Genomic DNA, 16,546 nt, shown 5'->3' with positions numbered 1-16,546 from the left:
TTTGGCTGTGAGCAAAAACACGTGTTTTTGTGTGTGTTCCTTTAAATGCAAATGAGCTGCCACTTTCCAGAAGAGGGCGGAGCTTTAACAGCTCAACAACAACAAAGCTGGAGAATCTCACGCAGCCAAAATGAGGAAAGTGTTCAGCCTTACATTGATCAAACCGGAGTCGACACTGATGGAGAGACTCAGGAAGAAGTTACAACTTTTAGACGTTTCTGAATGGTTAGTGGATAAATTGATGTAGTTGCTGTGGAGTTGATTCAACTCATCCACTAGCATGTGCCGTCATGTTCATCTTTTGTGTTGAATTGACCCTCGTTTGTGAAGCAGTCCGGCGTAAAATGACGGCATGACAACAACACTCTACTACAACAACTCTTCCTCTTCTCTAAAGCAGCCCAACATGGCCCCGCCCCCTTTGTTGTGTGTTCTCGGGGGCGGGGCTTATGTAAATTTTGGGGTTTGTGATGTCAATAACTGAAGGAAATATCTATTTGCTAAGCCAGTGCATCTGATTCATATTCTTTTGCTTTCTCTGCCCAATATTTTTTTAAAAATTAAAAAGCAATGAAAATACAGGTATCAGTACTACTCGCTATCGGCAAGTACTAAAAATAAATTGGACTTGTTCTGGAAAAACTGGCATCGGTGCATCCCTACAACGTGATCGACTTTAGGTGTGTGCATGTACGCACTCTGAGAGCTGGATGCTGTCTTATCATCGGCTGTTGTTGCTGCTGCTGCTGGTCCATCATCTGATTGGGCCTCATGTTGGGGTGCATGCCCTGGGGTGCCATGTGACCTTGAGCCAGGCCGTGCATCATAGGTGCCTGCTGCATGGGCTGATGGGGGAATCTGAGACAGATGGTGAAAGATGAGCTGATTTGTTTTACACTGCTTCCAATTAGGGTTGTGTGGTAAAATGTTACTAAATAAATATGGCAGTATTGAAAGTTTGATGATTTATGTTACCATCATTAAGCAAATCTGATTATTTTATGAGGTCTGTGACTGACCTTTGAGTGTTCTGCATTGTGTGTCCATATGCTCCAGAAGCCTGCTGATGGACATAGCCGCTCGGCCTCTGCGGCATTTGCCTAAGAGAATCCACCATGCCTGGGTTTGGGCCAGGATGTCCTCCTCCGAAGCCCTGGTTACTGTACGAGGTAGAAACAATTCCAGCGGCCTGAGAGGGGTGTGGCTGAATCCCCATATGTGGACCGTAGGGTGTGTAGCCCTGGGAAATGTTCTAAAGAGAGAAACATGACGCTAATGGGTTGTTATCTCTGGGTTTCTGTGAATGCTGAACAATTAACATTGCAAATGTTCCAAGTGGTTGTAAATGCACAAGAACTTGCCTGTGTCGGCTGCATTGATGAATACTGTTGATTAGGTGCCACTGGTCTAATCTGCTGTCCCATTAAATGATTATGATTCCCCTGAAAAGACCAAACAAACAAACAAACAAACAGGCATGCCTCCCATTTCCAATTGTTCTGAATTTAACATTCACAATCACTAAAAGACAAAAAATGGATAGTGCTTGCATGTGCCACCAGGGTGTTGCTAAAGGTGTTGTGAGCAGTTGTTTTGTGTCACTAGCTGGCTGCTTATCAGCTTAAGTTGTAAATAGGTCTGCACGATTTGGGAAAAAAAAAAAAAAATTGCATTTCATTTAAACAAATGAAAAATAATTCTAGGAATTCTTTCTGGACAAGGCCATCAAGCTATCCCCAGTGTTGCCAAGTCCATGGTTCTCCCATGGAATTGGGCTACTTTAACAGTGTTGCCGCAGGTTGTTTTTCATGTATGCGGATTGAAATGACCCCAATAACATGCCATTTAGACCCTGGAATGCTAATTTTGCCAGGGGAACCCTGCCAAAAAATGCAGATATTACCCCACAAGACAAGTTTTTTTACTGAGGGACCCCCCTGAAACGCAACTGGGTTAGTTTTGAGTAGCAATTGGACAGGTTTTGTTATGAAAATCTGGCAACCCTGCTCACAGAAGTAATAACTTTTGACGTTTCAGGAAATTCAGGCCATCAAGCTATCGAAAAAGAAGATAAAAACGCTTTGATTAAGCATGAAGACAATAAACACACAAACCTTCTCGCGTATTTTCATAATAATAAAGTACATTTATAATGCAATACTAATCAACATAGTGTACTATAAAATAATATATTGTCTGCCTCATTCTACGATGAAGCACAAAAAAGCTCAAGACTGATGTTATGAAGTGAGTTTGGAGTAAAAACATGTTATTAAATGTTGTCTTTTGTTGGACAACAGGTTTATGAACGCTTCCATTACAAGTTTGTGAAGATGTTTGATGCATACTGCTTTTTCAAATGCACATTTACTACTTTAAATGTATTTACTACTGATCACAGAGCAGCTCTTCACTAACACGCAGTGCATGTTTAGTTAAAAATCGAAGCCTTTGCAAATTCATAATCGCACTATGGCAAAACGCGATTTCGGTTTAATTCTGATTCATCGTGCAGCCCTAGTTGTGACATATCTACCTTTCAATAATACTGTTTCCAGCAAGCCTCTTCTCTATCTCAATTCTCAACAGTCATTTATGAGCACTATTCATTTATAGCACACCTTCATTTAAATACTCATGGTGTATACTAGTCTCTAGGCTCACTGTGTCCCAGACACCAGTATTTTAATGATTCAGAAAAGATAAATCACTGTCTGGCCAAATGAGTTTTAGCTATGGAGATTTTTTTAGCAACGTTTGCTGCTTTTGGGACCCGGAAGAGTGGTCAAAAGAGTGCAACACCAAGTCTGTATGATATTTTGATTCCTAAATATGTGTGGGGCCTCTGCAGTGCACATTTGACAATTACAGGACACCTATTATAAAATGAAAAGTAGATAAAACAATTCAAGGAAACCGTGTGTTTTTAGTCTGGGGTCTTGATTAGTAAAACCAGACTCACCAGTCTGACCTGTAGCTGATGACGGAGAATCTGCCCCTGAGGCATGCTGGGTGGGGGTTTATAGTTCATTTGGTATGGCTTGTCCATTCCCATCATGTTGCCCATACTAGCAGCCTGGATATAATTGGGACGTGGAGGAATTTTGTTCATAGGAGTCCTGGGACGGAAAGGGGGCTCCAAACCGGGGCCTCCTTAGGGGGGAAATGTGGAAAAGAAAGCATAAACGAACCGAAACTGCTTTTTGAAGTTCACACAATTCTTTAAAATAAAAAAAGCCATGTTATGAGTTTGAGAGGTTTAGGCATGCGGAGATATGTACTGACCTGGTGGTAGAGGCTGGTTTTGGGCATATATCATTTGACGTGGGTAGGACATCTGAAAAGACATGTTCGACTGGCCCATGTTCATAAGATCAGGGGCCATGCCTTGCGGGAACTGCATGACTGCTGGGTTGTGTGGCTTATAGTCCTAGACCACAGGAACCAATCATACATCTTGATTTTCATCTCGTTTCCCATTTATAGCTTTTCAATAAACATACATGCATACATACATACATGCATATCAGGGCTCGACAACAAGCCTCCCAACAAGCCTGAGTAAATCTGTCATTCAGTTGTACGATTAAAAAAAATTGTGTTGTAAATGTAATCTATTCTGAAGCAAAATTCTCAGTGTTCTCTCAACTTTTACATATTTAAATCTGCATATTTGTGATATTTACCCTGAGGGCATTTTTTTTTCCTTTATAAATGTTTTTTTTTCCCCTTATCCGATTTAATCTATGCTTCATCTTTCATTTTAAATTCTTAAATTTGATCAATAAATCCAATTAGAATAATAAGACACTATAAGGCTGTTACCAATCAAATGAAAGAATTTACAACTGCATTAAATAACAATATGAGATTGTTTAGAGTATTTTTTGAAAATGCAAATAAGAAATGTTGGGGGAAAAATACATGAAACTAAACCACCAGCAGGTGACTGCAAGTGACAAGTGAGTCAATGAGTCATTCATTCAAATGATTCATTCAAACGGCTGAGGCAGTTGTTTATGAATGAGTCATTGAATCTTTGACTTAACCAATTTGTTCAAAAGGCTAAATCATTCAGTTGAGTGTTGCTGTGAGATGCACTATGGTTCTGCTGTGATCTTTGTTTGGAACTATTTTTGCTGCTGAAACAGAACAAAAACAGTTAATATTGCATCTAAAATGCAAGTGACTTAATTTTAACTACTTGTTTATTGAATGAAATCAGGGTCACATTTTTAATCGTGATGGTATTCGGGAAGTCGTGTGATGCTGCTTAATTGTATCATATGTTATAAATATAAAAACTCCACATTTTGGATTTTTACCGCAGTATGTTAACAGAGATTATTTGAGTACTGCGCTCATTTGATTCGATTTCTCCTCAAGATAAGTACATTATCCACTATCAATCGCCCTTTACACTAAATGTTATAAAATCAGAGTCATTCTCGTGTTTTGGTGACTCCCTAGTTATTATTTAGTTGTTATTGACATTTTCATCAGGCTACTTGTCCAGTCAGGCAAGTAAAATTCTCTTTCACTTGCCCTTTCAAAAGATCTGGACAAGCGTTAATGTCAAGCCCTGCATAAATACATAGATAAATAGACATTTTTGTACCTCTTGTTTATTTGCGGATGTCTGTTTCTTTTTCTTCTTCTTCTTACTGGGGTCATTTGAGACACTGGAGACGCTCTTCTCCGGCTTCCCTTGATCCACCTTCTTGTCTGGCTCAGGAGCAACAGGTGTAGGTGGCTCCTCCTCCTCTTGGGGCAGGTTGAGGGGCGCCAGATAGTAACTGCGTTGTTTGGGCTTTATGTGGGTGTGGTAAAGCAGGAGCCGCTGCTGCTCCTCAAACTTTGTGACTTTGCGGTCGACCCGCACGGTTCCGAACCAGCCCCAGGAGAGCGGAGCCGAGTGCTTCAGCCCCTCAAACACGTCCCATGGAGAAATCTTCTGCTTAGTCGACACCTGAAGACCCTGTGTGGGAGAAATCACAAAACAAATGCAAATGTAGGGGAATCGCCAGCAGCTGAGCAGCACTATAACACAAAAAAGCTGCAACGTACCTCTTTTTCAAATCCAGCAATTTTGTTGCCCTTTGTGTCAATGAGCGATCCCTGGGGCTCACAGGTGATGACATCACGCGTCTGCTTGGGCAGAGGCAGCAACTGCCGCACTTTCTCCAAGCTCTCGGACTGACGGTCACCGAGTTCTTTCTGCAGGACAAAACAAACTGCTGTCTTACATTTTTGGAAGAAAAAGTGAGTGGCACTTGCCCATGCAAACTTTTTAAAGGTGCCCTAGAATTAAAAATTGAATTTATCTTGGCATAGTTGAATAACAAGAGTTCAGTACATGGAAATGACATACAGTGAGTCTCAAACACCATTGCTTCCTCCTTCTTATATAAATCTCATTTGTTTAAAAGACCTCAGAAGAATAGGCAAATCTCAACATAACACAGACTGTTACGTAACAGTCGGGATCATTAATATGTACGCCCCCAATATTTGCATATGCCAGCCCATGTTCAAGGCATTAGTCTGGATCTGTGCACAGCTGAATCATCAGAATAGGTAAGCAAGCAAGAACAACAGCGAAAAATGGAAGATGGAGCGATAATAACTGACATGATCCATGATAACATGATATTTTTAGTGATATTTGTAAATTGTCTTTCTAAATGTTTTGTTAGCATGTTGCTAATGTACTGTTAAATGTGGTTAAAGTTATCATCGTTTCTTACTGTATTTACGGAGACAAGAGCCGTCGCTATTTTCATTATTAAACACTTGCAGTCTGTATAATTCATAAACACATCTTCATTCTTTATAAATCTCTCCAACAGTGTAGCATTAGCCGTTAGCCACGGAGCACAGCCTCAAATTCATTCAGAATCAAATGTAAACATCTAAATAAACACTAAATACTATACTCACATGATCCGATGCATGCATGCAGTATGCATGACGAACACTTTGTAAAGATCCATTTTGAGGGTTATATTAGCTGTGTAAACTTAGTTTATGCACTGTTTAAGGCAAGCGCAAGCTCCATGGGCGGGGAGCGTGAGCATTTAAAGGGGCCGCAGTCTGAATCGGCACATTTCTAATGATGCCCCAAAATAGGCAGTTAAAAAAAAAAAAAAAAACTATGGGGTATTTTGAGCTGAAACTTCACAGACACATTCAGGGGACACCTTAGACTTATATTACATCTTGTACAAAAACGTTTGATGGCACCTTTAAGACTTTTTCAAATGTTTTTGAAAGAGCATTCTTATATGATCAACAAGGCTGCATTTATTTGATTAAAAATATAGTAAAAACAGGCATAAGATAATCCTTTGTAACCTTATGTAATGCCTTTACTGTCACACAATCCCAACTGAGGAATAAGAGTCTTATCTAGTGAAAAGACTGGTCATTTTCTAAAAAAAAAAATAAATAAAAATTATATACTTTTTAACCACAAATGCTTGTCTTTCACTAGCTCTGGGATGAGCCATACATTACGTAATCACGTTGGAAAGGTCAAGCATGACGCGAAAAACTCATTTTCTCCTCCAATATCATTGTTTTACCTTTTTTTGTAAAGGCTGTATGACTTAAGGTGTGTTCGACATCGGCTGCGGCTGGATGTAACCGATCGGCGAGAGTAGCCGCGTGCAGGCAGGGAGGATCTGAAAACGGAGACGTGAAGTCGGACACTTTCTGCTTCTCGTAATGACGCTCACGCTGCGTTTGCATACTTTATCACAGCTGAAGTGCAATAAATGCAATATTTGACTAAAAGACAGATGTTTAGAGACATTTTCATTCAATACGTACTGCTTACAGCTTCTGTTTTTAAAAGAATAAAGTTCAACATAAGCATATATTATTTAAAAACCAATGTAGTGGGGTCTACATTTATCAGTTTTATTTGATAAACATGACACAATATAACATCGCGACTACATGAAAAGAGCTTTAACTGTTACAAAAACACAGATTTGTGAGCATTAGTGGAACTGAAGGCTTGACAAACACAAAACACACGTGATCGTTGTCATGCGGCGAATCCGGCCAATTGTGAACTAGCTGTGTTGTCATCAGCGCTCGTGCAGCGCCTCTTGAGAAACTGCGCTGGCTGACTCCAGCGGTTGATCTCGAAACGCTCTCGCGGTACTTTGATGCCACACATCACAGTCACATGCCGTTTGTGCTGTCTCAAGTCGGACAAAATTTCTTACTGGCATGCACTGCTTCAAGTCAGCCACCGATCGGTCTGTGCGGCGATGCATCAAGTCGAACAAGCCTTTAGTCTTTGTAAACACCTACTTGGTACTTTCGCCCATGTCACGTGTGACTTTTCTGTGATTACGTAATGCGTGGCGCTTCATAGAGCAGTGCAAGATGAGCATTTGTGGTTAAAAAGTATATCATTTTTTATTAGTTTAAGAAAACAACATTGTTTCACTAGATAAGAGTCTTATTCCTCGTCTGGGATCATGTAGAGCTCTTTGAAGCTGCACTGAAACTGACATTTGGACCTTCAACCCGTTGAACCCCAGTGAAGTCCACTATATGGAGAAAAATCCTGGAATATTTTCCTCACAAACCATAATTTATTTTTGACTGAAGAAAGAAAGACATGAACATCTTGGATGACATGGGGGTGAGTAAATTATCAGGAAATTTTAATTCTGAATCCTTTATAATTTCTCCATAGTGACAAAATTATTATTTTCGTGAACTGAGAAGCATTTTGTGTTAAACAAGTTGTTTTTCTTGCTTGTGCCCTAAACGAGACATTCATGTGGATTTGGATCTCGCTCGGATGCGCGCTGTCTGTGGAGGCCTGACTCAAGCCCAAAGTATCCTTTAGCCGTCCGAGTTCACGACAGTCCGTGCGACATAATGTGCATATGCAAGTGACTTAAAAAGCAAAGTCCACTAGATAGTATGCATGCGCCGAACAGTGATGGGAATAACGGCGTTATAAATAAACGGCGTTACTAACGTAATCAAACGAATTACTTTTTCTCCCGTTACAACGCAGTCACCGTTACTGACAAAAAAAATGCCGCGTTACTATAATTGAGCTCACTGAAGCGGTTTTCATCCGAGTAAGCTCTCTCAGCCATAGGACCTGCAAAGTTTTTTTCTCTGGTGTGTGCTGCGTTAAGTCATACACAAATATAATTTTAAACTGATAATAATGTACGATACGCTGTGTGTGTGTCTGTCAGAGAATGTGCGCAAAGCGCGAGCTCAAACCAGAATACCCTTTTTGATGCTTGATCGAAAATATGTGAAATGAGTTTTTTTTCCTAGTCGACTAGTAGTTGTTCATTTAAGCTATTAGTTGACTAATCACATTTATATTACTTTAATTTCTTAAATACTGGAGAGAATAAACCATAATAAGGAGCGTTTACATAATAAAGGCTATATAGCACCCTATGGCACGCATAATTGCCATAAAGAACCGGCAAAAGTAATGATTATGAGTGTGACAAAAACAGTAAGGAGACATTTTAATTGTTTATTAATAAAGTAATGTTTTCTGAATCAGTGTCGGCTGCAAAGATTTGTTGACATTGCTGATTCTCATTGCTGATCATCTGCTCATATGGACGTGCCTAGAGAGATAATGCACATTTCATTCGGATTAGGCTACATAATCATAGTAGCCTCTTTCTTTTCGTTTTTAATTACTTAATTTTCGTTAAAGTACATATATTTCAAGCATTCTATAGATATATTTCTCATGTCTGCGAGGCAAGCAGCCTCTGAGTTTCGGTTCATTTAAGACGCGCTCCAGTTCATGCGCCCGCGCCTCCATGTCATGATTTTATTGTCTGCTATATTTGCTTGTTATATATTAAATCAAAGCAATTGGTAGATGAAACATTGATTAAAATTAAGATACAATTTTCACAAAACGAAATTCACTTTAAAGTAAGGCTTTCTACAAAGCAAAACTTAATCATTTGGTCAAAATCTTATCTGACCCACTCCATGTCTCCCTATATATGTGCGCATCTTATGATGCATCTTACTCATGCTGTTCACTAACTTTTCATAATCGAATAAATGGATTTAAAACATAACATAGTACTATTTAAACATAAATATGAAACTATGTTCTCTTTAATGGCTACCAACACAGTACAGAGAAATTTCATGTCTTGAGCAAGAGCGGATCATGAGTCACGACGAGTCGCATCAAGAATAATTTATTCTTAGACTTATATGTAATATTGGGGGCATTCAAGTTATTTGGCCGATTTTTATTTTATTTTTTTAAAGTAACGCAATAGTTACTTTTCCTGGTAATTAGTTACTTTTATAATGATGTAACTCAGTTACTAACTCCGTTACTATTTGTGAGAAGTAACTAGTAACTATAACTAATTACTTTTTTTAAGCAACGTGACCAACACTGGCGCCGAATGACTCTTTCCACGCTCAAGGCCAAAAGAGTACTTTGAAAGGCTTGTGCACTCAACTGTGGAATAAAGAAAATGAAATATACACAGGCCTTAACTGTTCCAAATTGTAGCAGAGCTGACAGCTCACATCGGGAAACTCCACGGCTACAATAAACATGGCCCCCCATGATAACAGCGATGCTTATGAAACACTTTGACTATACCTCTCAATGTAAGGCCGTAGCTTTCTCCAAACAGTATCAGACTCACCCTGAGCTTCTTGACCAGGTTCATGTAGGCCCTCTTATTCTCCTCCATGCTGCCCTGAGAGATGCTGGACATGTCAGCTGCCAGAGTGCCGTTAATCAACACGCTCAGCATGTCTAACACTGTAGTGAAGAGCTCACTAATGGAAAAGAACACACATCATTCAAATCAGATGGTCTAGCAAAGATGACTACAGGCGGTGAATCAGATCTCACTTGTTTGACTGCATGTCCACTGTGCCACTGCTGATGATGTCCAGCAAAAGCACCGCCCACTCTGTCGTCTGCTGCGTGCTACGCTGTACCGTATCAAACATCCCGCCCACCTAGACCATGTGACAAGAAATAAAAAAAATGAGTTAATTCTTAGTGACATTCATTTGTCTCTTAACCTCAGGCACACAAGGAAATGAAACTGATAAGAGGCGGATCAACACAGAGATTGCGATTGTTTTGTCAGCCTTAAAGGCGGATGATATGAGAGAAAGATAACGGTTGCACACCAGATTGAGCCGCAGCTTCAAGGCCTCGTGCATCATCTGCTTGGCTTTGCAGTCATCCTGGTACTGGTCCTCACGCCAGTTAGTCACAATCTGATGGAGGAATACATTGTATCAGTCCAACGAGATGTGGAGAATTCACTAACAATGACACACAGAGTGTTTTCGAGGGGTGGAGTTGATTAGGTACCTGCTGGACTTGGCTGTATAGGGAAGTCAGGAGACCCTCCCTCTGCTCATCTTGTCCTTTGAGGCACGTCAGCACCAGAGACAGGAAGGGCTGCTGGCTCAAGAGAGACATACTGAAAGAGAAAAGAAAACATTAACAAAACAGTGATCCTCTAACATAATCGTACATGTTCATTATCATGATTAACAATATTATACTATTAAAATGATTGTGCCAGAAGAAAAGCATGAGAACTTTATTATATCTGCTCTCTCTGCATCATCTCCTGAGCTTTTAGTATGTTTTGTAAGCATTTTCAGATGTTTAAGTGTGGATGAGCAACTTTTGGAAAACACTGGTGTGGATGAATGAGCGTTTTCAAATGTCTCTGGATTAATGTAGATGTAGCCTTAGCAAAATGTGTATTTTGGTCAATTATTGCACACCGTCTGTTTGACGTGCATACATTCACTGAAGTCTGTAAGTTTAACAAGACTTGCTTGTTGTCAGAATATGCAAAATGGAAATACTCATATAAAATATTCAAGGATATAACAGAGCAACAGGGCAAGACACCGTAAACGCTTCTTTAGTTTGAAGCGCTTAGAAATATGAAGCATTCTCATGTTCGGACAACTTGGATCATGCATCTTTCCCAAAGCAGCTCACTCTGTGTCCTCTGCTGTTTTTCATATGCGTTTTGTCCAATAAAATAGGTTATTCACTACTGTAAAGTGGTGTGACTGGTTGATGTTTTCCCGGGCTCAATGTGCAGACGTGACTAAACACTCAAAATCATTGTCGATTATTTTCAATATTGATTTTATCAATTAGTTGTTGCAGCCCTAGAAAATATTTTAAAATACAGTACAGTCCAAAAGTTTGGAACCACTAAGATTTTTAATGTTTTTAAAAGAAGTTTCGTCTGCTCACCAAGGCAACATTTATTTAATTAAAAATACAGTAAAAAACAGTAATATTGTGAAATATTATTACAATTTAAAATAACTGTTTTCTATTTAAATATATTTGACAAAGTAACTCCAGTCTTCAGTCACATGATCCTTCAGAAATCATTCTAATATGATGATCTGCTGCTCAATAAACATTTATGATTATTTTCAATGTTGAAAACAGTTGTGTACTTTTTTTTTTCAGGATTCCTTGATGAATAGAAAGTTCAAAAGAACAGCATTTATCTGAAATACAAAGCTTCTGTAGCATTATACACTACCGTTCAAAAGTTTGGGGTCAGTAAGAATTTTTATTTTTAATTTTTTGAAAAGAAAAGAAATGAATACTTTTATTCAGCAAGGATGCATTAAATCAATCAAAAGTGGCAGTAAAGACATTTATAATGTTACAAAAGATTAGATTTCAGATAAACACTGTTATTTTGAACTTTCTATTCATCAAAGAATCCCGAAAAAAATATTGTACACAAATATTTTGAACAATTGTACACATTAAATGTTTCTTGAGCAGCAGATCATCATATTAGAATGATTTCTGAAGGATCATGTGACAAGACTGGAGTAATGATGCTGAAAAGTCAGCTTTGCATCACAGGAATAAATTACTTTGTGAAATATATTCAAATAGAAAACAGTTATTTTAAATTGTAAAAATATTTCACAATATTACTGTTTTTACTGTATTTTTAATTAAATAAATGTAGCCTTGGTGAGCAGACGAAACTTCTTTTAAAAACATCTTAAAAAAAAATCTTAGTGGTTCCAAACTTTTGGACTGTACTGCATATTCAATTAGAAAAGCCATTTTAAATTTTAAGAAACTCCTAAAAACAAAAACATATATTATCAACCAACTTTTGAACAGTAGTAGTGTATATTAAAAAAAAATCATAGGACAGAATCTCAGAAGGCAGCATAAATATGTTGCTTACAGACTTCTCAAACCCTAGTGAGCAACACACTTAGGCATGACTGGCACACTTAAGATATTAAAGGGTTAGTTCACCCAAAAATTCTTTCTGAGATTTTGTTGAATAAAGTCATTATTCTTGTTTTGTTTTGTGCACAAACGTATTCTTGTCACTTCATAACATTAAGGTTGAACCACTGCAGTCACGCTGACCTTTTTAACAATGTTTTTACTACTTTTCAGAACCTTGAATGTGGTAAATTCGCTTTCAATAGAGGATAAAAAACCTCTCAGATTTCATCAAAAATGTCTTCATTTGTGTTCTTGTGGTCTTATGGGTGTGGAATGACATGAGGGTGAGTAATTAAAGATTTCATTTCATTTTGGGTGAACTAACCCTTTAAACATCAGCTTATCACAGTAAAAAGCAACAGTGGTAGGGCCCTATAAAATCCGTTTTATTTTTTCCCATTTAATTTTTCTGGATTCCGTTTTTTTCCGTTTTATTAATTTTTTTGACTCCATTAGATAGTTAAATTAAATTTTACTAAATCAAAAAGCATGTCTAATTAATTGAAATAATGAATCTTGTCCAATTTACCAACAATTTAATAAAAGTTTAACAAAAAAAAAATTAAAATGTTTTAGGGCCCTATGATAAACGTTTTATTCTTTCCCCTCAACTCTTATTTTTTTACCAAATTCTATTTTAATGGTTTAATTCCATTTTAATAATCAAAAAGCATGTCTAATTAATTGAATTCTTAAAAACAACAATATTTATTAATTAAAAAATATATTTTTATGATTTTTTTTTCTTCAGAAGTTCTGTTGTGTATTTACATTTTTCTGGCAATCAAATGAACGCATACCATTTAATGTATCTTTTAATCATGAAATTAAACTTTTTTGTCAAACAATGTGCTGTACAACAGAGCTTTGTTGTTAAAATAAAAAAACATGGAAGAAACACTAAGATTATTGTTTAAAATAAATTATTAAAATATATCTAAATTCTACTGTACAACAGTAATATGTTTCTGTCAAGTTAAATCGAACTTTTATTTTGACGGTTTGCCTAGAGCTTTGAGTTTCTCTGTGTTTATGATGGTAGTTTTCTCAAACGAAGCGGTTAAATGCTGATGAAGTGACTTTCAGAGCAGCTCTGGAGATGAATTTGTGCGTTCATATAGTGAGGCGACAGAGGACGAAAACACCACGAGTGTCGCATGTGCTTTAGCGTGCGTGCGCCTGTGAGGCGGTGTGAGGTAAATGAAACAGCGCTTCCACATTAGTACCTTTTTTGTTTCTGCCGATCTCTTTCTTTTCGTGAGGAGGGTCCCAGGTGCTGTCCCTTCTCCAGCTCTTCACCCGCAGCCTTCAGCACGTGACCCTGCACCGAGGTGTGCAGCTTACCAATCAGAGGGGCCACTAACCAGACACCTGAACGCTCAGAGGAACTGAACAAAACACAAACAATAACAAGTGTTTGAAAAACACTCAGGTCATGTGCTACACAAACGTCAGGTCTCTACTTAAGGATATGACTTTGATTTGTGTTGTTTGAAAGCATGCAAGAAGCACAGTCCACCAACACCATTAAACTGAAAGTAATTTAATTGATGGCGTCACCCACCTGAGCACAGGTTTCAGTTTGCTGGCGCTGTTGCTATTGGAGACGGAGCTGCCAGAGACAGCGGAGCCATTCCAGGTGGGGTTACTAGAGTTCATCTCAGCAGACTTCTGGAAAACTTCAATGGTGGCCTTGGCTATGTTTTCCTGAAGAGCATACAGCTCCTGTAAAGAATACAGATTAACCAGGAAATTATGAAGGTTAGAGAAAGCTGGAGAAATCATCAAGCAGAGTTGAACTCAGCAAGCACTTACATTAGTTGAGCTTACATTAGTTGAGTTTGAATTAGGTGAGCACTGCTTGATCATGAGCTGCAGCTCGAGAGAGGACTGTCTCATGGTCCACTGGTCCATGTTCTGTAGGCAGAAAAACAGACGGAATATGGAAAGAATGTTTTTAAAGGAATCAAAGCAGAGCTTCAGCTGGATATTAATTGCGACGGGCCCTTGTCTTCACAGTCTATGAAGATGAAAACCGATCCAGAATAATGAGCTGCTGTGAGACCCACACAAATCATTAATGGCTTAAAGGCTAAAGGGTGTGAAATGAATAATTAAGCCTAGGGAAATGACTGTCTGTTCATTCTCTGCTGCTCTTCCATTGCTGACAGCCAGAACAGAGCTGCCTGATGTCTAAAACAGGAAATCATGTGTTTGTCTTTATGTATGCAGACCTTGTCTGCTGGGTTTTAAAGCTGATGGTATTTTTTGCATCTACAGCATCACCACATGGAATTGCAAAAATAACTAGTTTTCAGTAGAGATGTTCCGATACCCCTTTTCCATTCCCGATACCGATTCCGATACCTGAGCTCAGGCCCAGGGTATTGGCCGATACAGAGTACTGATCCGATACCTGGGTGCAGGGCTCTGAACCGGTTCAAGGAACAAAAACGAAAACCGGAAACGAACGAGATTTTGACCGGAACGCAACCAGAAACTGAATCAGATTTAATCGTTTTGAACAGAAACGCTCATTTGAAATGGCCATTAACCGGTTAATAAAATTATTTTTTCGTTCTATTTAAAATTTAGATTTGGCAGTCAACCAATCATGAATTCAAATAGTACAACCTATGCAAATGTAACGCTGACGCATCCAAAATGAGTGAAATGCCCGCGCTCACGCTCTAAAGTGAGATATGCCCGAGCTGACGCGCTCAGGCTCAGCTGTCAAGTCATCATAGGTTAGGTAAGTTACAATGGCAATGCCCTGGCATTAGTTTTTCCGATGATACGTGTCACCATTAAGGCCTACATTTAAGTGAAAATGAATGTCAAGTAGGCTTGTTGTACATTTTGAAACCAGTGAAAATTACAGGATATGTAGAACATGACTTCACACAAGGCCACATCTAGCACATGCAGCAGTTCGGTGAACGGAGAAAACAGAATAAAACTATAGGCTTACATATCACATATATAGTAAAAGGGAATATTTAGGCCTATAGGCTACGTGAAATATTTCACCATATAATTAGGTCTACATATTAACAAATCGAAAGTGGTTCATTGTGGTGCACTCCAACGATCTAGGAAAGGAAACAAGACATTCTGCTTGTTTTCGTTATTTAAATGTCTTTTGTAAATATATGAATTATGTCTGGATTTTAAATTACGACCATAAACCATAAATTACGGAGTACAGTTTAGGAAAAAAACGTTCCAGTGGTCGCGCCAGCGCCTCATGCGTACATATGCGTATTTATATGCGAACATATAAAACTTTACATTGCTCAATTCAATTCTGTAATACAATTTGCCGTCCCGTGACCACCGCCTGACTGTGCTGTTATGTAAAGAAGGATGTCGAAAATGCGAGTGAAGTACAAAGTTTACATAATAAATAGCCTAATAGTTTAGCATTCGTCTCGAAAATGGAAACATTGCCGAATGAGAAAGGTAGGCTTCATGTTCACTTTAAATTAATTCCTTTAGCATCTTATTTAGTTTTATTTCTAATAAATACCCTGTTTTTCACTTCTTTGCTACTCTAAACAGTGGTTGCTTATGGCAACACAGCACAACTTCCTGTGTTTGCATTCTGAGCCGTGAAAAATAATTGATTTCCGATTTGCTGCGTTAAGCAAAGATAGCGGGCACAACTAGATGTTGTTTAATAAAATGGTATCGGATCGGTACATGAGTTTAATTACTGGCCGATACCGATGCTAGAATTTTTTCTGGTATCGGTGGTATTTCCGATACTAGTATTGGAATCGGAACAACCCTAGTTTTCAGACAGGTTTTCCTCCTTAAAAAATAAACTCTTGAGCTTTTATTTTGGCAGAAATCTGCAGGGAGACCTTTAAAGGGGTCCTTGTTTATGATTTTACTTTTTTAACTTTAGTTAGTGCTGCTGTTTGAGCATAAGCAACATCTGCAAAGTTACAACGCTCAAAGTTCAATGCAAAGAGAAATATTTTCTCTAAGGACCACAACAAACAGCTGGTAGGGACTACAATGAGCTTCTTCCTGGGTTAGTGACATCACTAACCTTAAAATGTACATAAACCCCGCCCCCGAGAACATGCAACAAAGGGGGCGGAGCCATGTTGGTCTGCTTTAGAGAAGAGGAAGAGTTGTTGTAGTCGAGTGTTGTTGTCATGCCGTCATATTACACCGGACTGCTTCACAAACGAGGGTCAATTCAATATAAAAGATGAACATGACGGC

At 38.5% G+C, this 16,546-nt stretch overlaps 1 protein-coding gene across 8 annotated transcripts in view; it reads right to left on the bottom strand.

The window, feature by feature from the left end:
- The window catches only part of med12 (mediator complex subunit 12), a 47,938-nt gene that overhangs the window by 5,678 nt on the left and 25,714 nt on the right, over window positions 1-16,546 (bottom strand). For 4 of the 8 annotated variants that reach the window (XR_010895128.1, XM_067385011.1, XM_067385008.1 and 1 more), the window contains exons 28-41: window positions 14,126-14,227; window positions 13,875-14,035; window positions 13,537-13,698; window positions 10,376-10,487; window positions 10,189-10,278; window positions 9,902-10,011; window positions 9,690-9,825; window positions 5,068-5,217; window positions 4,619-4,978; window positions 3,286-3,430; window positions 2,963-3,153; window positions 1,362-1,442; window positions 1,020-1,252; window positions 699-858 (exon numbers count right to left, since the gene is read on the bottom strand). Coding sequence is in view for 7 of the 8 variants with exons in the window: in XM_067385011.1 (XP_067241112.1) it covers window positions 699-858; window positions 1,020-1,252; window positions 1,362-1,442; window positions 2,963-3,153; window positions 3,286-3,430; window positions 4,619-4,978; window positions 5,068-5,217; window positions 9,690-9,825; window positions 9,902-10,011; window positions 10,189-10,278; window positions 10,376-10,487; window positions 13,537-13,698; window positions 13,875-14,035; window positions 14,126-14,227 (2,193 nt within the window). In the remaining variant the exon portion in view is untranslated. The remainder of the gene's footprint in view (window positions 1-698; window positions 859-1,019; window positions 1,253-1,361; window positions 1,443-2,962; window positions 3,154-3,285; window positions 3,431-4,618; window positions 4,979-5,067; window positions 5,218-9,689; window positions 9,826-9,901; window positions 10,012-10,188; window positions 10,279-10,375; window positions 10,488-13,536; window positions 13,699-13,874; window positions 14,036-14,125; window positions 14,228-16,546) is intronic. The other 4 variants (XM_067385013.1, XM_067385014.1, XM_067385012.1 and 1 more) reach the window with 3 other exon arrangements.

The sequence above is a fragment of the Chanodichthys erythropterus genome, chromosome 1 (assembly GCF_024489055.1).
Source record: "Chanodichthys erythropterus isolate Z2021 chromosome 1, ASM2448905v1, whole genome shotgun sequence".
NCBI classification, from domain to species: Eukaryota; Metazoa; Chordata; class Actinopteri; order Cypriniformes; family Xenocyprididae; genus Chanodichthys; species Chanodichthys erythropterus.
The sequence above is the reverse complement of the archived record's forward strand: the minus strand, read 5'-3'. Positions and strand labels throughout refer to the sequence as shown.